Source organism: Anolis sagrei, chromosome 3, assembly GCF_037176765.1.
Source record: "Anolis sagrei isolate rAnoSag1 chromosome 3, rAnoSag1.mat, whole genome shotgun sequence".
Lineage (NCBI taxonomy): Eukaryota > Metazoa > Chordata > Lepidosauria > Squamata > Dactyloidae > Anolis > Anolis sagrei.
In genome coordinates, this window is record NC_090023.1 from 94,875,858 (window position 1) to 94,900,170 (window position 24,313).

The 24,313-nt window shown below is 39.7% G+C and overlaps 1 protein-coding gene across 6 annotated transcripts in view; it reads right to left on the reverse strand.

Annotated features, from left to right (window-relative positions):
- Positions 1–16,160: 16,160 nt before the first annotated feature.
- The window catches only part of STS (steroid sulfatase), a 130,524-nt gene continuing 122,371 nt past the window's right edge, over positions 16,161–24,313 (reverse strand). For all 6 annotated transcript variants that reach the window (XM_060769910.2, XM_060769907.2, XM_060769908.2 and 3 more), the window contains one exon: positions 16,161–18,240. In XM_060769910.2, coding sequence (XP_060625893.2) covers positions 17,861–18,240 — 380 coding nt within the window. In that variant the 3' untranslated portion in view covers positions 16,161–17,860. The remainder of the gene's footprint in view (positions 18,241–24,313) is intronic.

Consider the following 24,313-nt stretch of genomic DNA (forward strand, 5'->3'; position numbering starts at 1 on the left):
ATCATATGCAGTTGTCTTTTTGACGTAGGTGCAGTGCATGTGAATTAGGACATGTAGGAAGGAGACAAAACTAGAAGAAACAGAGAATAACCAGTCACTTGCCAGTGCAAGAATCTGCAGCTAAACCATCTCTGATTAATAGGTAATTACCCAGCCTCAACTTAAATATCTCAATTGAAAAGGAATTTCATCCAGCTGTCAAATAGTTCTTAGCATCATAACACTTAATCTGACTCCTTTCTGATATTTAATCAGTATCACCTTTCATGTAATTTGAATCCATTGATTCTCTCATCAGGAGCAGAAAAAATATAAGCTCACTCCAACTTCTATGTGATAGTTACAGAGACTTCAAGAAAACTATTTTTCATCTATCAGTTTTATGTTTTTATGGTAAATAGCAACAATACCTCAACTGTTCTTCAAACAGCTTCTTTTTTAGACGTGTTACAATCTTGGTTAGTCTTCTGTGGAAATGTTTCAGATTGTTGATATCCTTTTTATGTATACTATTTTACATTTATCTCTGTTGAAACATGATATTTTCATTCCATACAATCACATAAACCTGTTTGGCTTGCCCTCAGTTTTTTGCTATTAGTATTTACCAACCTCCAAGAGCCTATATTTAAAGGTTTCTTGCTGATAGATTCAGTCACAGGAACTTGAATGTCTTCTCTGGTCACTTATGAAAATCTATTGCTTTCCTTATATTCTCCTTTTCTCCCAAAATATACAAGTGTTCCTTCTAATTATCTAATCATTTTCTCTCCCTTTCTCATCACTTATTCTGCAGAGTAAGGCAGTTAATCCTCTATACAGAATCAGAGAATTCAGAAACAAACATTTGTAATACATTTGATTCCTCCCTAGTTATATAATGTCTAGATCATAGGTATATACGTCTTAATACTAGTTACTGAAGCATGCACGGTCTTTTTGACCGGTAATCAAACCAACCCTTATTTGTGACTCTTTATATTCATAAGTAGCACCAGTTTTTTTTTGGGGGGGGGGGGGGTGTCAAAAAGTTCTACATAGGCAAAAAAAAAATACATTTCTCTTCTCACCCCACTGCACACAAGACTAAGCTTTGAGTTTCTTTAGTCTCATTCCATAGTCTTTTAGTAGAGAGCAGGGCCCTTGGATAAATATCTGGCTATCTCCCTATATAGAATGTTGCTCTCATCCAACAAGACCTCTGATAGTTGTCTAGAGATTCCAGTGTAATATATCATTCTGTATCTGGTTATAGGGACATAGACAGAAATTTCTCCGATGCCCTCAATCCCCACTAGCCAACAAATATGAAATAGGGGCTGCAGCAAGTAAAGGTGAGTCCTGCAGAAAATTCTGATCATTATGCAAGTCCACAATTTTCTTCACATAAGTGTAATTTACATCCATGGATGTTACTAACAGAATTATACCCCTAAAGTTTTAAAAATAAACACTTAAAAGAAAATGTCTGTGATAAGTTTAATAATTAATAATAATAATAATAATAATAATAGATTTATTTATTTGTTTGTTTACTGCATTTGTTTGCCACCTTTCTCGACCCGAAGGCAACTCAAGGCGGCTTAGACTGGCACAATTCGATGCCACAATAAACATAAACAAAATTTAAAAAATTATAAACATTTAACACACATTATAAAAATCCTGTAAAAAGCATTAAAAGCATAAAACACCAGGAACTTCCTATTAGCTCATTTTTGAAAGACGTTGTCAAGCCTTTCTATGTTCATTCCTTTCTGGGTTCCATATTCATCCATTACACTGCATTTTCAAAGGCTTGTTCAAAAAGCCAGGTTTTTAATTTTTCTCGGAATGTCAGTAGGAAGGGGGTCGATGAAATATACCTGGGGAGGGAGTTCCATAGCCGAGGAGCCACCACTGAGAAGGCCCTGTCTCTTGTCTCCACCAGATGCACCTGCGATGACGGCAGGATTGAGAGCAGGGTCTCCCCAGATCTTAAATTCCTAGCTAGTTCATAAGGAGAGATATGTTCGTACAGGTAGACTGGGCTGGAACCATTTAGGTCTTTATAGGCTAAAGCCAGCACTTTCAATTGTGCCTGATAGCAAACTGGCAGCCAGTGGAGCCGGCTCAAGAGAGGAGTTGTGTGCTCCCTGAGCACTGCTCCCGTTAGCAACCAGGCTGCCGCCCGCTGGACCATTTCAAGCTTCCGAACAGTCTTCAAAGGCAACCCCACATAGAGCGCATTGCAGTAGTCTATACGGGATTTAACAAGAGTGTGGACTACCAAGTTAGACTTCCCAAGGTATGGGCACAGCTGGCGCACAAGCTTTAACTGTGCAAATGCTCCCCTGGTCACCACCGAGACCTGGGATTCCAGGCTCAACGATGAATCCAGGATCACACCCAAACTGCAAACCTGCATCTTCAGGGGGAGTGTAATGGCCTTTCGACTGACCAGGAGTACCTCTGTCTTGTCTGGATTCAATTTAAATTTGTTCGCCCTCATCCAGACTATCACAGCAGCCAAGCACCAGTTCAGGTCCTGAACAGCCTCATCTGCGTACAGGTGACACTGCACTCCGAAACTCCGGATGATCTCCCCCAGCAGCTTCATGTAGATATAAACAACATGGGGGACAGTATTGATCCCTATGGGACCCCACAAATCAATGGTTTACCTAAACCAATTGAAGGAAAAAGAAAGAAAGGAAGGAAGGAAGGAAGGAAGAAAGGAAGAAAGAAGATACTCTTAACTTAAAAGAGCTTCTCAACACCAAGTGAATATTTAGGGACTAAGCAAAAAAAAAAAGTTAGATAATTTGTTTCCGATACTATATGTTCTGGTAAAAGTAGCCATGGCCAAGAAATGCAATTGCCCCTAACCATTATCCTAGCTTTTAATTTTCAGACTAAATTCCCAGTTTGCCCATCTGGGGGAAAACATAGATGGGGCACTGAGATATGACGTCTACCCTTCTGACACTCCTTGCCATTATAGCCAAAGGATTTTGGGATTTGCAGTGCAGCATCATCATATTGACACATTTCTTAAACATGCTGTAGTGGAATAATAGTAATTCTATGCCAGCGGTGGTCATCTTCCCAAGGCTTTTGTTGTTGTGGTTGTGTACCTTCAAGATATTTCTGATTTATGGTGACTTTAAGGGAAATCTGCCACAGGTGTTTCTTAGTAAGATTTGTTCCGAGGGAGGTTGCCTTTGCCTTTCTCCAAGGCTGAGAGTATGTTGCTTGCTAAGCAGAGATTTAAAATCTTGTCTGTAGAGCAGGGGTCCCCAAACTAAGGCCCGCGGGCCACATGCGGCCCGCCGAGGGCATTTATCCGGCCCGCACGGCCTGGCCTGGCATCACGCAAAGCCCCTTGCTGCTTGCCAGGCCCAAACCCATCGCTTGTCTTGCGCCGCCCGTCAGGCCTGAAAGCAATGGAAGCAGCAAGCTGCTTTGCTCAAGGCCAGACCATGTGATGCAACTTACCTGCCTCGCGCTGCTCCTCATGCGAGCCAGGCAAGGGAGAGGCGCGAGAACAGGCCGTGCGTAGCGGGCCCAACGGGCAGCGTGAGGCAGGCGAGGGGATTGGGCCTTGCAAGCGGCGAGGAGCTTTGAACGAGGCCAGGCTGCGCAGTACAGCCTCCCTTGCGTGGCTTGCACGATGGGCTGTATGGAAGGGCCCTGAGAGAAGCGCCTTTACAAATAACCATGCCTTTGGTTTGTCCTGTGAAGCGAGGGCAGCCTGGCTTGCTTCTTCCCTGGAGGAGAGTTCAAACGGAGGCTGAAGCCTGGCAGGCCCTCCTTCTTGGGCGCTGCTCCCCCCTCCCCGCCAGAATGTGAGTTTACAAGGCCGCCTCCCTTTCCCTCTCCCTTCCATCCTCTTGTGCAAAACACGTGTAGCAGAACCGGCCCAGGCTCCTGGGGCTGAGGAGGAAGGGAAAGGAAGGCAGGAACTGCCCGGTGAGGAATTCTGAGGTGGGTTCTTGTCTTGGTTTTGAATACAGGCCGCAGTTGTGGGGCTTCTGATTTGGAATGGCCTGCCAGGGTTTCTACTCGCATGCTGTTTCTCTGCTTTATTTTCAATCTTTGTTTCTTTTGATGGAACGGATGTAATTCTCTGCCTAGCCTCGTGTTTTCATAAACATGTTTTCTGTGTTGATTTATGCTTTTTCATCCAAATCTGGGCTCTTCCACACAGCCCTATATCCCAGAATGTCAAGGCAGAAAATCCCACAATATCTGCTTTGAACTGGATTATCTGAGTCCACACTGCCATATATTCCAGTTCAAAGCAGATATTGTGGGATTTTCTGCCTTGATATTCTGGGTTATACAGCTGTATGGAAGGACACCCAGGTCCCCTCCACACATCTCTATATCCCAGAAAATCAAGGCAGAAAATCCCACAATATCTGCTTTGAACTGGATTATCTGAGTCCACACTGCCATATATTCCAGTTCAAAGCAGATATTGTGGGATTTTCTGCCTTGATATTCTGGGTTATACAGCTGTATGGAAAGACACCCAGGTCCCCTCCACACATCTCTATATCCCAGAAAATCAAGGCAGAAAATCAGACAATATCTGCTTTGAACTGGATTATCTGAGTCCACACTGCCATATATTCCAGTTCAAAGCAGATATTGTGGGATTTTCTGCCTTGATATTCTGGGTTATACAGCTGTATGGAAGGACACCCAGGTCCCCTCCACACATCTCTATATCCCAGAAAATCAAGGCAGAAAATCCCACAATATCTGCTTTGAACTGGATTATCTGAGTCCACACTGCCATATATTCCAGTTCAAAGCAGATATTGTGGGATTTTCTGCCTTGATATTCTGGGTTATACAGCTGTATGGAAAGACACCCAGGTCCCCTCCACACATCTCTATATCCCAGAAAATCAAGGCAGAAAATCCCAAAATATCTGCTTTGAACTGGATTATCTGAGTCCACACTACCATATATTCCAGTTCAAAGCAGATATTGTGGGATTTTCTGCCTTGATATTCTGGGTTATACAGCTGTATGGAAGGACACCCAGGTTCCCTCCACACATCTCTATATCCCAGAAAATCAAGGCAGAAAATCCCACAATATCTGCTTTGAACTGGATTATATGAGGCAAGGGAGGCTACACCACACAGCCTGTTCTCGCTTGAAGCCCTCGCCGCTTCCATTGCTTGCCCGGCTCGCATGATGGTCCGGCCCTCCAACGGTCTGAGGGACAGTAATCTGGCCCCCTGTTTAAAAAGTTTGAGGACCCCTGCTGTAGAGCCATAGACCAATGCTCAAACTGCTAAAAAATTCAAAGGCCTAGGAGCTGATTTTTCGGTTGAAGGAACAACTGCAGTCCTAGAAATGCACAAAAATATTAAGAATCAAGCCCAGATACGTTGGATATTCATTCCTGATTTTGTGTATGTTTTAAGAAGTTGTGGCAATTTATGAGGCCCTGCACTTGGGATTATCACTTTTGTCTCTCTCTTATTTTTTTTAGTGAAGAGAGGGGCCATCAGAATTTATAATGGCATAAAAGGGTAATAATAGTGTACCTATCTCCCTTTCCCTGGCTCCTTAACATAGGAGTCATATGACTCCCACCATACCTTTAGGGAAATCCATATTATTCTGTGGCAAAAGGTATATAAGTGACATTCTGAATTTGGAATTTCACACTTGAACCTTTCTTCTGTGTAATAGCCACCTCAGACCTTTTAAAGCACAAGCTGTTCACTCCACTGCATTGCATTTGAATGATACTTTTAAAAGTAACTGAGGATGAAAGTGCACTTTAATGAAAAACGTGATGAGCATTAATATTACCACCACAGAAGTTGGATAAGATATGAAATGAATGGCCATGAAATGACCAAAAACACGTAAGAAGTTTTACTTTTAAAAGTAATGAATATTCACATTGAATGTTAAGAAGCTCACGTTGACAAGTGCAGTTAATCATTTATTTTTGATCTCTTACAGCAAGCACCAAATGATACAGTACTCCACATGACATCTGGTAATCATACCAATTTTCATCCAGAATACTTCCATACCTAAAGAACTTGCATCAAGAGAAATACTGAACACAGATTTCCATTCAAAGGGAAAACATTCTTATTGTATTTCTTTTTGGTATTATAGAATGAATGTTGAAAAGTGTATCCTGTAAAGTATAACTTTAAAAAAGTGGAAGGGAAATAGAAAACAAAGAAAAATAACTGATTATATGATTAATGGCTGTCAATTTTCTAGAGCAGCAGTGAGGAGGAAAGTAGATATGTTGTAAGTCAAATATGTGCTTTTTGCTGTGGATTTAGTGAAAATACATGAGATCGGTTTTCTTCCAGAACTATATTCTGCTCTGCATGCAAAGAATTTCTTGATGGGTCCTGTATTTCTTGAGCAATTTAAGGGAATTCTTTTCTGTTGTATTAGCTGTGATAATTTCAAGAAGGTTGGACTGTTTTTTACTTTGGATGTAGCTCTGATTTTTTATCCTGTTCTCTCAAAGCCAATCTCATGACTCTTTCGCACTACACAGCTTTGTGGTTGTTGAGTGCCTTCAAGTCATTCCTAACTTATCGTGACCGTGAGACAAGCCTATCATGGGGGTCTCTTAGCAAGATTTATTCAGAAAGGATTTGTCCGTGCCTTCACTTGAGGCTGAGAGGACATTACATTGCTAAGGTCCCTCAGTGGGTTTTCATGCCCAAACAAGGATTTGAACTCAGATAGCCAGAACCAGAGTCCATCTCTCAAACCGCAAACAACACTCATTTAAAAGTAAGACAAGACCTGTTCCCCCACTTAATTCTGAGAAATCTCTCTCTCTCTCTCTTTCTTCTGGGCCAACTCCATCAGTAATTAAACCATTGACCAAATTAGTCCATACAGTCATGGACAGGACAAACAAGCATGGCTTCCAACAAGTAAGCCATTATTGTGTTCATATTATATCACTGTAATCTCTAATGGTCCTTATATCAGGTGCCTTGCCCCCTACAACAGATACATTGCTAAGATAGATTTAGCTCTGTCTATGGCAAACTTTGAGCAAGTCAGGATGACAATTTGAAATCATAACTACAAAATTGAAATCCTATCCTGTCTTTCTGAAAAAAAGAGATCTGTAACATGCATAGTGGCCAGAGCATTTTTACATGTTGGGAAATGTCCCAACATATCTGAGATATGATGTTTTAAGACCTTTTTAAATTAAAAGGAAAGTAAAAAATGTTTTTGAATCTTACCATATTGGATAAGAACCAACCAGTCACCCATATTCAATTTGGGGGGAAATTATTGGAGAATGTGGTAGTTTTTCAGTTCTAGGTGTTCTGGGTGAGATTATCTATCTGTTACTTTGTTTTTGCAGTTCATAATAACTTAAGGCAATAAAAAAGTATTAAAACATGGAATTGAATTCACATCCCCCCAGACTTCAATAACTAGCAGTCCCATCCATTATAACCAATTATAAAGAATTCAGCAATATCTGGAAGACTGCATGAGTCTAACCCGTTTTACTATCATTTTAAAGTTACTGCACACCAAAACCAAAAATAATAATATTCATTAAAAATAATAGCCAGAATCATGCACGACCTTCTTACAAAATATAAATTTCTATTCACTTAACTAAGTTGGAGAGTCTCTAAGAAACCTGCTTACTGAATTGTGAAGATGCATAATAATTGGTCCCAATTCACTGTGGACCCACTGTGCATCAGTCCTTTGCCAGATCTGCTACATAGTTATGTAACAGCCCTTTCTTGGATATGAATGTTGCATATTCCTATTTCCCTCAGACAAGCACACAAAACCCCTGCAGGAGTCCAGCAAATAACAATATAAACACACTGAACCCCAAAATACTAAAACTTTAGTACCAAATTGTTGGAATCTTGGTGTTGGCATACATGCATGTGTCTTGGATTACATTCCTAGGGTGAAGTCCTGGTTGGGGTAGGGCTGGAAAAAAAAGACCTTGTCTCATGTATTCACTAACATAATACCTTTGGTGATATTATGAACAGATACATGATTCTGGGAAAGAGTGTAGAGAGTTATCCTGCAATATTTCATAGATGAAAATTGGGACATGTGTAGAAGCAACATCAGAATGTGATGAAGGCATCAAAGGTTATTAGTGAGGAAGAAGACACTTCTTTCCCGATCTTAATGGGAAGAGCAAAACTTACCCAAGGCTCTTCTTTCTCTTCTGACTACAAACTATATTTGAACTTTGAACTCAATCTGTGGCAACTGAGAAGTGAGAGGAGAGAGACATGAGAACATTTAAAAATAGCTGACAAAGTTGAAGACAGATTAATCAGGACTGTCCTTGCCAAACTAGGACATTCAGAGAGATTGTTATAAGTGGGCTCACACATGAAGAAGTCATATTCTTCATATATTCAGAGGTGACTCCAAGCTCTTTAGAGTCAGAAGATGGACATTGAACTGAGCTCAGAAAAAAAATGCAGAGACTGTATAATTGGTTAAGTATAGTAAGACACTGTTATCCATGGATTTTATATCCAAGGTCTTACTTGCCCACAGTCCTAGAATCCTAAAAAAACCCCAAAAAACACACCTTCAATCCCTTATTAAATAATTTTATACTGGTTGACACCCACATTTTATTCTACCATAATCCTGGCAACTACATAACATAAGATAGAAATCAAAAATGAGCACTTGCAGTATATCTAGTTTACAGCTAAAAACATAAATCTCAGCTTCTACAGCAGGAATACAAAATTAAACTTGTGAGCAAAGGAACAGAATGACTGTTTGCATGAATGAATGAAATGGCAACTCCAACTGAAAAGAGACGTGAGTGCAAGCCACGACTCATGTTTGTAATTAATGTTAATAGCTAATGTAAATCTGAAAAGAAGTTAATTTACTACTAGCACAAACTCCATTCAGTTTGAAATAATTCATTTTAGTATCACAGTGAAAATGTTGCTACACAGAATTATGAGAATGACCTTAAAAATAAAGTATTCCACCAATATAATGAGTCTTTTTTAAAAAAAAATCTGACAATATCTTCTACGAACATTTTAAGGTTATATGAGCTATTATCCTTTCTCAGATAGGTAGATTACAAAACACAAGTTTTTTTTTTACTACAGATCAGTATTACAAAACAAACGACACTTCCAGAATGTGCAGATTCTGTCCCTTCCACCCCAGTAGTTTTCCATTTTGCTCTATTTTCAACCCACCATTCAGTAACTATTCAATAGTTTTCCTTGGCCAGTGTGCCTCCACCCTATAATATCTTTCCTTCTTTTGCTTTAGCTTGATAAGGGCATTACATTGTCAAGTTGGTTTGACTTTTCATTTCAGTAAGGAAAAGGATTGCTGACATGATCATGCAACCAAGTTGGGCAGCTTGCATGATTTTCTCTTATCACATCACCCATGTGTTCCTGATTGGCTAGATTGCCATTGGAAAAAGACCCAATATTAACAAATTAGTGCCCAAAATATAGTGTAAAGAAGGAAGTTGTTGTCTCATAGCATGCAGGGAAAAAGTAATGACCAGGAAGGACTTGCTAAGAAAAATGTACTTTTTGTCTCTCATTGGATTTTCTGTATCCAGCATGACACCTTCAACTCCCAGTGTATATTAACAGTCAGATAGTGCTAACTTTAACTCCTTTTTGATCATATGATTGAGTGTCCTATGCTGAACTCTGCAAATATCACCACAATGTGAGATCTACGTGGCCAATGAGGTGGCAGCAGCAGCAATGACATAAAGATAATCCACTTCTTTCCTGCACTGATCCCTGTACGGCAGTGGTTCTCAACCTGTGGGTCCCCAGGTGTTTGGCCTACAACTCCCAGAAATCCCAGCTAGTTTACCAGCTCTTAGGATTTCTGGGAGTTGAAGGACAAAAACATCTGGGGACCCCAGGTTGAGAACCACTGCTGTAGGGGAAGGATGGTAGCAGCAGTGTGCATGTGGAAAATAGATCGGGCTGAAGATATCCACATGGTTGCAAACCCCAAGGGCACTATGGTATTCCTTGATGCTCTGGAGAAGTGGTTCTCAACCTGTGGATCTCCAGGTGTTTTGGCCTATAACTCCCAGAAATCCCAGCCAGTTTACCTGCTCTTAGGATTTCTGGGAGTTGAAGGACAAAACATCTGGAGACCCACAGGTTGAGAATCACTTATCTACAGTATCCCCCAACTTTACTTGCCATAACAAGGTCAGATTTAAGCAGTAAAAAAACCAGATTTTTGCCAGAAATCATGCATCATGAAAACTGTTAGGAATGACCTCAATGTAGTTTCTTTTTAATTGTTTTTGCTTATGTAGACTTTCCTGAGTGTAACTTACATGGCAAAAGTGTCTTTTATAAGTTGTACCTTCTTTTGTATGTGAAGATCTCATAAAACAATAACTAAAACCTGACTTTTCCAAGTATGCTGTTGACGAAAGAGCTGGCTGACACTATCGGTCTTATTGGCTACCAAGATGAGTATAAAGGCTTCATCTTTTTTCTCCTTTGCTATATCTCCACAATTTGTTTACCAAGATTAAGGTTTCAGCCAATATATTTACTGTGGTTAATTGGGTATTTGAGAAATTGATGTTTGTTTCCCTCTCCACTCTTTTCTTTGTCCTACTTATTTTTAAAAAAGTCTTTTACATCCTGGCCCTGCCAAAAATGCAGAAATTGAACCAAAATGAAATGAAATGAAATCATGAAACAACAGAAATTTGAAGTTTTTCCAGTGGTGCAGTAGGCATTTTTGTGCTAATGAAAGATATGTATTAATCGTTGTTTCCATCCACCTGCCCACATCACTAAGAGCAAGCCTTCACTTGTACACAATGTTTTGTGTTCTGCTTTATAGAAACAAGCTGCATTTGTCAGTGTAATTTGTTTGTTGCTCTTCTGCAGTTTAGAAAAAAAAATACCCAAGATCTGTTAATTGCAAATAGCAACCAAAGTATACCCCCCCCCCCCACACACACACAAACACATAAAGCAGTGATTGTTCATTTAAAATTTAGTGAGGGAGACCTAAAAATAATTTGCTCCTTGCTTGCTTCCCTTGAATGCTATCAGTGGGATATGAGGAACCGCTTTTGTCATTGTCATGAATTTCCAGAGAGGACAGGATCCCATCTAGCTTCAGGGACACTTGCCCATGACAGCATCTCATTGAAAGATAATCAAAGAGGGTTGTCGTTCAGCTGCATAAATCTCAGTGCTTCAGAAAGGATCACCATTCATTTCTGGCAATCATCAGAATGAAGACGGCTGGAACACTGAGATGGTCCTTCGGCAAAGTAATGTGTCTCTTAAAAGCCTGGTGAATGATGAGATGACAATGAATTGCTGCACCTTTCATATGTAGCTGACAAAGAGAGGCTAAGGCCTGGATTTCCTATTCTTAACAATCTCTCTGGAGCTTAAACACTTACATGGACAAGGGCATTAATCAACTGTTCTGAACATGTAATCTAATATCGACTTTTTGTAAGTCATTGTCAAATGGTAATAGATAGTGTGTTAGCTTTCTTAACCTCCATTACAATACAATATAAAAACACTGCTGAATAAGAAGTAACTATGTCTAGGAAATTCTTTGAGCAATTGTTTGATTAGTAAATAAACCAGACAATATTTCCCTTTATTTTTTCCCTTCAATTCCATTATTATCAACAAAATGCAATAACATTTTCAGCAGCGCCTGTTATCTGACAGGTTAGAATTTAATTATTTTCTTCACTTAACATTTTGTGATAAATGTATCACTGTAGTACAAGTCTGCACTGCTTGCTCTTCAAAATATAGGTATTAATGGTTTGATCTTCCACATTTGTTTTAATGTTTAGTTGTCTAATGCAATGGATTACATGGGGAGGTGTGGAAGGAATTATTTTCATACCATGAAGAGTAAGAATCAGTACAATGTTAATTTGAATATATTGTCCAAATGAGTTGTATTGGAATAATGTAAATATGTTTTCCCCCTAATCAGATCAGCATATTGAGACAAAAGTATTAATAATGTAGACATTTAGGCTTCTTATGATTTAGCCATCGGATATACTGACAGCATCTCAATTAAGAATGTAAGAACCATATCTGGCCAGATCAAAGATCTATCCAGTCCAATTCCACAACTCATTTTGTGCTACCAGTCAACTCATACATAGAGACCTGCATTATATTGCTAGTCCTCGCTAGATTAGACCAATGAAACTATGGGATTTTCTTACAAATTAACTCACAATTCAAAAAAACGATTTAATGAATTTATCAAATTTGGGACGAATTAAGGAGAGGGCCCCAATAGAACTTATGCCAGAAACATACTGTCTGTAGTATTGGAGAATCCTGACTGGCAGCTAATGATGGCCCCCTTTTTCATGAATTTCTTCACTCTCCTTTGAAAGCCAACCAACCTGCAGTCTTCTTCACTACTTTAGCTCACTGTATGAGTTCCTAACATCCTCTGTATAAGAAAAGCAAACAGCAAGGAAGTTATTATTCATATTAATGTGAAGTCAAAGGCCACACTGTACATTCACTACAACTTCATATCCACAGGGAATATATTCTTGAGCTTACTATGGTACCATGATTTATAGCAAATGTGATTGAAATAATCACTTCCAGTGGGAGTATGCTATAAACCCAGACAGGAAATATCCCTAGTTTTTCTAAGTCCTCTAATTCAACTTCTGGAGTAATCTACGATAGAATTGCACCAGAAAACTGAGAAAATGCTAGAGATAACATGTTTGTTTTTTTTCAGATGTGAAACCACAGGTACTAATGCTGCAGGTAAAAGGGAGGTATGTCTTACACATACACATATTCACACCAACATGTATATATGACAAGACAAACTGTTGCTCATAAGACAAAACTAAGAACACATAGATATCTATATCTATAAATTTCCTACAGGCGTCCAACGGGGAAGCAAAACTCTAAAACCCCTCCACAAAACTCTACCAAAATTGCTATGCCCCAAGGACAACCCACTAGGTACAAACTAATCCACTCAGAAATCAAAACCACACAACAACAACCACAAAAAACGGCAAAACAACTGAGCATGCGCACTGGCGCAAACTCCCCGGCGTGCGCGCACGCATGGCCCCTCACCCCCCCCCGCACGGCACACACACACACGCACGTGTGCCCCTTCACACCCCCCGCGCGGCATTACATCCATAGAATAGAGTTGAAAGGGACACTCCAAGCCTCGCCGCATCCCCACCGGAAAGACACGCCCCCTCCCTTCTCTCCACCCCTTTCCTCCGTGACTCACTCCTGGAGGGAAAGGGGTGGGGTGAAGGGATGGGGCATGTCTTTCCGGAGGGGGAGGGAGGAGGGAAGGAGTGAGTCAGGGAGGGAAGGGGTGGGGCGAAGGGAGGGGGCGTGTCTTCTTCTTCCTCTCCAAACCCCGCCCCCTCCCTTCACCCCACCCCTTTCCTTCCAGGAGTCAATCACGTGACTTACTCCTTCCCTCCGCTCACCCCCACCGGAAAGACACGCCCCGTCCCTTCCTGGGATTTATAGATCACCTACAATCAAAGAGCATTCTGGACTCCACCAATGATGGAAGTGAACCAAACTTGGCTCACAGAACTCTCATGACCAACAGAAAATACTTGAAAGGTTTGGAGGGCATTGACCTTGAGTATGGGAGCTGTAGTTCACCGACATCCAGACAGCACTGTGGACTCAAACAATGACGGATCCGGACCAAACTTGGCATAATTCAATACACCCAAATATGAACACAGATGGAGTTTGAGGGAAATAGACCTTGACATTTGGGAGTTGTAGTCACTGGGATTCAGAGTTCACCAACACTCAAAGAGCATCCTGAACCCCACCAACGACAGAATTGGGGTAAACATGTCACACTGAACCCCCATGACCAACAGAAAATACTCAAGTTTACACACAAGCATAAAGAAGGGGGAGGAAGGAGGGATGCCAGAGAGAGAAAGAGGGGAAAGGAAGGAGTGTGAGAGAGAGAAAGAGGGAAAGAGAGCGAGGGAAGGAAGGAAGAGAGGCCAGGCAGAGACTTCAAAACTCTTACTAAAGGCCACAGCAACGTGTGGCAGGGCACAGCTAGTGATTCTATATATTTTATCTTTTCGCTTTCCGTTTTCATTTTCCCCCAAACTGACTGTTCCCCAAAGAGGATGCGATGAAGGCCAGTGGGAGACACTTCAAATTGCCTTTTGGATGACATCAATAAGCAGAGGCAGGGTTTCCACAGAAACATGGCTTTTTTGTTTATTCTTCTTAAATATAAGCTCACAAAGCCAAAGTAAAAGCAACACAATGCAGTTTTAAATTCCACATGCATTTATTCAGAGATAGCAGCATGAAAGCACTTACAAGGCTAGCAACAAGAGTAAACAAACATCTTGGCTAAATGTATTCTGTATATCTTTTGATAAAATGAAGCATATGGGAAACCAACTTGAATGACCACCTATTGTCCAGTCATAGTATAAATGGTTGATATTGGTTATCAGAGAATTTCTTTGTGATATCAACAATGCTGTTATTGTTATTACTATTTGATCCTGTCCATATTGTAACAACTGAAATAACAATGCTAAAAAAAGATGTATACAGTACTGAGCTATATTGAAGAAAGACAGAATAATTTCGGGGATGAATATGGCTCCACCTTGGAATGTTTGCTAGAAGATGGCCATCAAAGATTTCATTAATTTAAAATGGATACATTTATATATCTTGAGTTGCTAGAAAAATGGAGCTTTCTTCTCTAACCATCTTCTCTGGATTTTTTTTCTCTTTTGTTTCCCCAGAATTCTATCTCTGACAGCTGAGCACCTGATTTATATGCAGCTTCAATGGCTAGCATTTTCAGAGATGTCTGCAGGAAAGTTCCACTGAAATCAGAGAGAGCTACAGCAGAACAATGGAGACAACGCTAAAGTAGATGGGCCAAGATACCTCCTTATGTTCCTTTACTCTTGCTTTCCTTTTGCTTCACACAGATCTATCAAACTTCCTTTCTTCGTGCTCTTTTACACAATTGCCTTCTGATGTATTTGCCTCCCTCTTTCTTAGCCCTTTCGTTCCTGCTGTAATCTTGCATCAGAACATTTTCTTCAGTAGCAACCAGAGACCTATCCGTCTGCCCTATTTCTTTATAAATAGATAGGAGAGCTCAGCCAGACACAGCCAAGGGCTTCATTAGCACCACCACACTCAGTACATTATTACCCTCAGCACATAATGATACCAACAATATTAACCTTGACAAATGAGCAGTTTTATGCATAAGCTTCATTAGAACTTATTTATTAATCTTGGCTTTATTTATGGCCAAGTGAACAAGGACATTAATTACAGTTTAGCATATTCTCTATTTAACAAAGGCCATAACCCCAAAGATATGTACCTGGAAGTAAACTCCAAGTACTGGCAGTCTCCAACTTATGAACAAGATAGGCTCTGTAGGTTTGTGCTTGAATTTGTTTTAAGTCAGAACAGGTCCTCCAATTGTATCAGTTCAGCAGGGACAATCCAATTAATGTTATGTTATTGCACTTTTCAACTTCTTTTCAAAATCTCCCAGTTCAAAGTGCAAAAGTAGTTTGCACTCAGTTAACTCAACAGTAGGGAGAGGAGGGGGTGGAATGTTGCCCTTCCAGTAGTTTCCAAGAAAAAGCATGCCTCTGCAGCAGGCATGTAGTCGGGGGGGGGGGGGGGGTTCATAGTGGTTCGCGAAAAGGCCTTACTGGTGCATTATTTAAACTGTTATGTTTATTCATATCATGATCTGATCACCATGCTCAATATATCCCATATGCATGGGGGTATTGGGGTAACGATACAAAAGGTTTGCTAGGGTAGACCCTCTTTCACTCAGACTCAGCCCCCCCCCCGAAACTCAGCCCCCCGAAACTCAGCCCCCCGAAACCTCCCCTGAAAAAAATGTACCCCCCCCCCCAAATGAAATCCTGGCTACGGGCCTGCTCTGCAGCCTTTCCTAGCTTGTTTGTCCCTTCTCATTAATAACTTTCCCCATCATGACTGTACTCAGATGTATCCTGTTTTTATTTGGAAAATATTGGGAAGCATGTCATTTTTTCACAGCAAAATATCTTGGGCCAGTCTTGTGTATATACATATGATGTATTTCACTTCTCTGTGGGTGTCTCTACATTATAATCCAGTTTGAAGCCACATCAAGTTGGAAACAGTATTTTTAAAAACTCGTCAGAAAGTCAGGAACAAGTCAGATAATGTGTTGCAGTTGACCATGTTTAAAGTGAAATATGTATAAGATGTATGTATATATGTATGTGTATAAATGTTGTATCTGATTCTCATCAACATTTTTCATGAAATTTGAACACAATTATAGATGTTATTATGTGGTTTCATTTGTTTTTCCCCCATTGAATTATCTTTAATAGTTTAGAAATATTATTTTAAAAACACCTGAAAGTAGTCACTGCTCTCTTGCTCTTCCCCCCTTTCTGAGCTTTCTTTTTCATTAGCCTTCTTGCTTTTTCCACTGAGGAATAAAATGGAGGCATGAAAGCAGTTGTGGGTCATTCTAAACACAGCTGTCTTAATGTGCAATTGTGTGCTAGCCTTAGTTGCTGTTCTGAGACTTTAAGCCCTATTAGTTGCTGTTAGTGTTTCCTTTCACCACCTGACTCCAGAAGATGCCCAAATATCTATCCAAGCAGCTGAATGTTTTTGAGTTCATGACAAAAAAAGAAAAAGTCAAATATTGAAGACTAAGGCGGCAGCAGGTTAAGAACAATTGCAGCAGCTGGTGCTGATGAAGACTCCAGAACATGTATTTCCTGTGGATAAGAAGAGGCATCTAAGTTTTCAACCCAAATGGTTTCTTATTTCCTTGAACATTTCTAGTTACTGCCAAGCAATTGCAGCCTCTGCTTAGGAGGAAAGCTGTTTTTCCTCAAAGTGCCACCCTAGGAACAATGCTACATAATTGTTAGGAAGACATGGCTAAACAATTGAAGGAGGGGAAAAAATCTTACAAAGGCTGAAAGATAGTAGTCCACATCTTCTATATAACACATAACAAAGATGAATGGCCTTATATCTCTATGCAATAACTAAATCTCACCAAAACTGTATTTTAATAAAGGACCAACACTCTTTATGTAGTGAATGTTTTGTAGGAACTATAGGTATGCTGATTCGCTGTTTGCATGTGTGTTGTGACATTGGCCAGCAACTTGAAGCATTCTTTAAAAATAATTAGAAGGATCTATTTTAGTTATTATTGAGTAAAAAACATAAAATTACCTTAAAAATAGTAACTATAGTGGCAAATAAATACTTTCTGGATTTGTCTCTGTTTTCTGGATCAAACAGTAACATTAATCAAATAAGCATTCTATGTAAGATAGGATACCGATCCTCAGATCCCATGATTAATAGTAATACTTTTTCTGGTATCATTTACTGCCACCACCACCCAGCCGCCCTGACTAGTTAATTTTACATCATTTATGGAGGTGGAAGATTAAGCAAACACTATTGGCTTTTGCTTTTCTAGTAAGCAGTGCTAGTTCCTAAAATTTTATACACTTCCATCAGCTCTTCTGTAAAACTTTTTTGACACTTTCACAGCTTCTTGATGAGATTTGCAAGGAATAAAGAGATATTTTCTCACATTCAATGTATCCTTATACTATTGTTACCATTTGAACAAGAGAAGAAGTTCAGGAAAGGTCATTTCTTCACAGCAGCCTTTGTCAAACTTTGCAAAGTTTTCTTTCTTGGTTTTTTTGTTTATTCCTAAAGCATGTGGGTGATTTTTACATTAGTAATGTCATGCTGCAGGCAAGTCTTCATTTTCTTCTGACTCATGGTTGCAATAGCAGAAGTTGAGGAAGGAAGAGCAACATGGCTGAAGCCAAGGTTTCCAAATGATATTTCCTGGTGAAAGCTGGTTGGGAACAGCAGCCAGTGACTGTGTGTGATTGGTTACTGCTTGTTTGATGGCATGAAGGATCTCATCAAAGCGAGTCTCTTTTTTTGTTGTTAGTGGATGTTTTTCTTCTGGGTCCTTGGAAATATCAAAAAGCAATGGTGGGTCATGGTAGCTGATAAAATTCCCATGGCAAAAGCAAACATGAGACTCAAAGCAGCCATTAGCACCTTCAGGACTGAATTTGGGAGTGAAGAAAAATGCCTTCCAAATAGATGTACCTATGACCATGGAAAAATAACAGGTGAGAAAATATTCAGAATTGTAAACAAACAAACTACATTTCCTAGTATGTCTCGGAATGAGAATGCGTTAATCAGAAGAGGGCAGAGAAAATTATCCCCTGTTATCTTAAGTCATTGGATAGAAAATTCAAGGAGATAGCTCAAAAATGAGGGAGAGAGGAGCCCTTGAAGTTTCTACAATAGTAGTTGCATTATGTGGTTTGGGAAGTGGGGAGCCAAATATCTGCTTTAAACTACATTTCCCAGTATGCCTTGGAAGGAGAATGTGCCAATCAGGAGAGGAGAGAGAAAATTTTCCCCTCCCTCTAAACAGTTTGTTTTTATGAAGACTTAACAAAATTCCTGTAAATCAGTAGATATATTAGTGTTTCTGAAAGTTGGGGGGGGGAATGAACCCCTGTCATCTTGTGTCACTGGATAGAAAATTCAAGGAGATAGCTCTTGTAGTTTTTAAATGTATAGTTTTTATTTTTTTTTAAAAAATCACCAAAACTTCATGGATAATTCAAATGTTCTGAAATTTGGTGAGCTAACAGTGGTGAATTTGTTTTACCACTATAGCAAGTTTCATCAGGATAGCTAAAAAAATGGTGAGAGGAACTCCTGAAGTTTCCCCATTGCCAATGATGTTTTCCCTATTGCACAATCGCTACTGTTATTAACAGTAAGTTCACACATGCCTATCTCTACTGTATTTTTAATTTGGTTTTTACCACACTGCTAATATTAATTGCTTTTGTATTGCACCTTTTAAACTTGCCTTGTATGGAGTGTTAGTTGCCTTGAATCCCCAAAGGGAGAACAGTACACCGGGACTGTGGTGCAGCTGGCTGGGAGTGAGCTGCATTAAGATCACTACTGACCGGAAGGTCATGAGTTCGAAGCCAAGCTGGGTCAGAGTGAGTTTCTGACCAAATTTGTGTAGCTTGTTGTTGACCTTTGCAGCGTGAAAGACAGTTGCATCTATCAAGTAGGAACTTTTTATTATTATTTTTTGTCGTGTCAGGAGCAACCGCTCCTGTTGTGAGAGAATTGGCCGTCTGCAAGGACATTGCCCAGGGAACGCCTGGATGATTTTTGATGTTTTATCATCCTTGTGGGAGGCTTCTCTCATGTCCCCGCATGAGGAGCTGGAGCTAATAGCTCATCCGCCTCTCCCCGGATTCGAACCTGCGACCTGTCAGTCTTCAGTCCTTCCGGCACAGTGCTTTAGCCCACTGAGCCACCGGGTGCTCCGAGTAGGAAATTTAAGTACCACTTTGTAGGGAGGCTAATTTAACTAATTTATAAGGCCATAAAAATCTCCAGCAAGCATGCGGGGAACGAAGAAGTACTTCATCGGTGTCGTGGATGGATGGTGAAAGCAACAGCTCCTCTGGTGGCCAGAAAAAGTTGGAATGTTAAATAGCCTCTGACTGTCTATATATATTGTGTGTCTATGGCATTGAATGTTTGCCATGTATATGTACATAGTAATTTGCCCTGAGTCCCTTGTGGGGTGAGAAGGGCAGAATATAAATATTGTAAATAAATAAATAAACAAACAGTGGGTTATAAATGAGGACAATAATTGTTGTTGTTCATTCGTTCAGTCGTCTCCGACTCTTCGTGACCTCATGGACCAGCCCACGCCAGAGCTCCCTGTCGGCCGTCACCACCCCCACCTCCTTCAAGGACAATAATAATATCTCTAATATCCTAGGACCTTGGGAAGATCCTGATTTTCAGAGACCAATCCCAGACACTTGGACCTAATGTGCATGTGTGCTGTGTTATGTACATGTAACAAATAATAATAATACTACCTGCCTTCTATGTCTGCTTCCTAAGAATAACAAACATGTTCCATGCTGTTCTGAATATACCATATTAACTTAAAATCAGTCACATCAACCTTCACTAGGAAGAAATCTGCATTTTAAAAAATCTGCATTTTAAAAAGACACAGAGCTTATGTGAAAACTATTGATCTAAGTGCCATACGTTAGCTTTACAGTGCCATTACAGTTGTACATATTTACTAGTAAATATAATTTACTAGTAAATATAATATAATAATATAATATAATATAATATAAATTTAACAGCCAAACAACTATCAGACAAAACTTTATACACATTTCTAGAACATTAGTGTAGTGAAAGCTACAATTTCCTAAATAACAGAACAGAATAAAAAAAAAGCAGAGCAGGGGGAAAACATGACTCTTTTCAGGCAACCACACCATTTGGTTGTGACAAAATGTAACAAGGGAGAAAGAGAAAGAAAGAAAAAAAGAAAAAACAAGAGAGAGAAACCATCTTTTTGACTGTGGTTTATGAAGTGTCTTCCCTAATTTTTCCATCCCTTTGGTGTTAGACAAATACAGTTTCCCCAGACATTTATTTTATTTCGATATATTGTTAAATATGTTAAACATTTGCTTGATTTTTTACTTTGTTTTTAAGTGTATTTGGATCCTCCCTTTGTCATAATGCAGTTCATCATAAATGCTACTGTGGAGAAAGGCAACAGTTTAATAGTAATGAATCTCCTTTGCACGCACACGTCTGATGTTTGGTCCCTAGCATATCCAGCTAGACTAATGGTTCTCAACCTGTGGGTCCCCGGATGTTTGGGGCTTCAACTCCCAGAAATCCTAACAGCTGGTAGACTGGCTGGGATTTCTGGGGGTTTTAGGCCAAAACACCTGGGGACTCGCAGGTTGAGAGCCAATGAACTAGACTAAGAAAGGATCAAGTTGGGGATGATAACAGAGTTCCAGATGGTTTTATTTTTTTAAAAAAACTCTATGTGAAACAGCTTCAGAAAAAAGAGCCAGCATCTTCTAGTGGTTTAAATGTTGGACTACAACTATGGAGACCAAGGTTTGAATCCCTTCTCAGCGATAGCAACTCACTGGGTGACCTTGGCTAGTCATATTTTCTGATCTTCAGGAGGAAGGCAAGACAACACCCTTTTGAACAAAACCTTGCCAGAAAATCCCATGATAGTTTTGCCTTAGGATTGACATAAACTGGAAATGATTTGAAGGCATGCAACAAGACAGCTTCTTTGTTTCTGTCTCTTCAATGACAAGATTACAAGTGCTTTGTACATTTTTGATGATTTTTCTCATTTCAGCGCTTTTGAAAAAATGATGAATAGTTGTTTTACAGACAATCAGAATGTTTTGTACATAACTTTTTGCTAATGCTCTTGATGAGCAAATTGATTTAAGAAAAATAAAAGAAGTCAGATTATGCATACAACAAAAAAGCCACAAGTTCACTTTTGAAGCCCACCTTGAGGCCCAGGAGCCCAACTGAGGAAGGAATTAAGGGAGAAAGACAGGAATAAAGGCTTAAGAGAGAAACAAGGAAAAATAATTTGGTGTGTGTGTGTGTGTGGGGGGGGGGGGGGGGGTTGACATACTCTTTCTAAGAAACTTTTTTTTAAAAAAGAAAGAAAATCAGGGATGACTTTAACAATTCACAAAAACTATTGTTTGCAATTTATTCATTTTTTTTACTTTTAAAGTTTAATATAACATGTAAACAGCCAGCCAGGAATAGAGACCGCCTAACAGTCTAGATACTCCCAAACAGTCTATCCAGTACAGCAATGATTCAGTATGTTTTACATAACTTTCTGTTATTTAAGTGATCAGAGGGAGTAGAAGATGTTGGTGCTTCTTTTAAATTATCACAAGACGAACTAAATTCACATGTTTTCCCAGTCTTTTTAAAAAAAATTAAATACGAGTTAAGGTACAGTACATACACTGACCTGGATAACTTGACCAGGATTTTTGGGTTGATTTATGACTTAAGATTTCTAGACTTATGCATGAGTAACTGAAATAAAAGAAAGTGAGAAGAGTATTTTAACATTATATTAGTAAACTGTCTGAACTTAATTAAGAGAGAGTAAGATAAAAATACTCCCAGTAGATGTATTAAAAGAATTTTTGTTATATGATAGATTTTCTATCGTGTTCCTAGTATAAGACCTGGCAAAGTTATTTAGTGACAAGCTGACAGAACTTGGAAATGTCTAGTTGATGTGCACTGCACTTATACTCAATAATCAAGGTCCTGTGAGTGAATATACTGCAGAAGATGGGTGAACAAGACCCCTTGGGATGTAGCTCAGATTTCTGAAAGCACCAAGGAACACTGAGACTGAATTGCCTAGGCAAGCAATAAATCACACTTTCAAAACCCTAAGGGGGCACTAACTTTTAAGAGCAAATATTGACATATTTACAGGTTGCCTTAATAGAACAAATGGAACCAACTTTCTCTATTCTATTTCTATTCTGGGAAAGCATATCAAAACATCTGACAAGAATATTGCCACTTATACTGCTAAGTACTTTCTCCACAAAGTGGAATGCTTGAAAAGTAGCTGAACAAGGAAATGAGGGTGTCAGGGAGAAAGTGAATTTTCAATGTTACTCTGAGCCTTTAAAACTTTGGCTGGAATCCTATTGGAACATTATGCTGGCATAACTCTGGCTTATGTTGGCAGTTATATTTTTTAAAAATTATTTCCTAAGGGAGGTATGTTGGGGGCTGCTTACATAAAGTTCTCTGGGACCACAGTGCAAATGGCCAGCTTAAAGGCTAATTGGCACATGGGCACAACTCCTTCTCCCCAGACAGAAAGAATGTCTTGGAAAAGCCACAAGAACCCTTTTGTTGCCTCCATCGTTCCAGGTTATGTAAGTTTCTGAAGTACACTGGTGGAACTTTATGTTGAACAGCTGCCACACATTATCTAGCTGGCCCCAGGCTTTCTGGTAAGATTTTTAACACAGTGTTTCTGATGTGAGGTGAGCTGCAGTGCATATTAGAAGTGTAAGTTTTGTGGACATCTCACTCTCCAGCTGGCTTTGTATTGCATTATAGTGTCTGTGTAGAACTAGCAAATAAAAGGAAGAGTGAAATGCCTCTCCTGGACACCTCCAGGAAGAGAAATTCATTTTAAAGTAGTTTGGCCTCTTCCACCGAAATATTTACTTTTCAAAATCAGAAGGGTTGGGGGTAGAGTTGGCCTTTTTGCCAGTGTGTGTGCTTTCTATGGAACCTAGGAACAGAAAATTGGCCTTTGGATCCAGGACATCATTTTTTTTTCTTGCTCAAGTTCTTCTCTCTGCATCCTGACATCCCACTTTTTTCAAGATTAAAGACTTACACATAATTGCTCCACCAACTCAACTAAAATGGTATAACTTGGGAGGTCCTTGAGTGTCTTTTACTAGAAGCTATCATATACTTTCCTAATCTGCCACTTTGTACAATGTTTTCAAAAGCTACTGCAGTAGTCATCAAAGTTAAGAACCTATCTGTGGTCAGTGGAGGAGTCCCTGCTCTCAGTCACACCCTCATCTCAAGTATGGCTGGTGGGAACAAGAGAGAGAGCCTTCTCTGTGGTCGCCCCCCCCCCCCCCCGCCTCCTCTGGAACTCCCTCTCTAAATAAATAAAATTGGCCTCCTCTCTCCTCTCCATCAGAAAAAATTGAAGACTCATCTTTGCTCATTAGCATACGGAGAGGAGAAGTATTACCAGACCTTTGGTTGAGAACTATTTTGTACTTGGGTTTCTCTAGTCTATGTTCACCTGGGTAACATCACTGGTCATACAACCACTCTGACCACAAAACCAACCTACACTATTTTGTGAACAACAGTTGGCTTTTGTAAATTATCATGAATGCTTTACATTCAGATTTTACATCATTGTATAATTCTTGTTTGATTATGATTGGTTTAATTTATTGATGTTAGGTTCTAATGTTGTTTTAATATGTGGGGCTTTTCTGGGGTTATAATGTTGGCACTTGTTTGCTTTATGAAGTTACTGAATGTTTGCTGTTGTATGTTGACATCTGACCTGAGATAGGGCAGAACACAAATAAAGTATTATTATTACTATTACTATTACTATTATCTTTTCTATCTACCACTATCCCTCTCCCTCTCAGTCTCAATCTCTCTCGCCCACCCCCATGTACAGGAAAGAACAGTCTCAGTGGACAAGCAATGACTGCTGATTCCTCCGTAT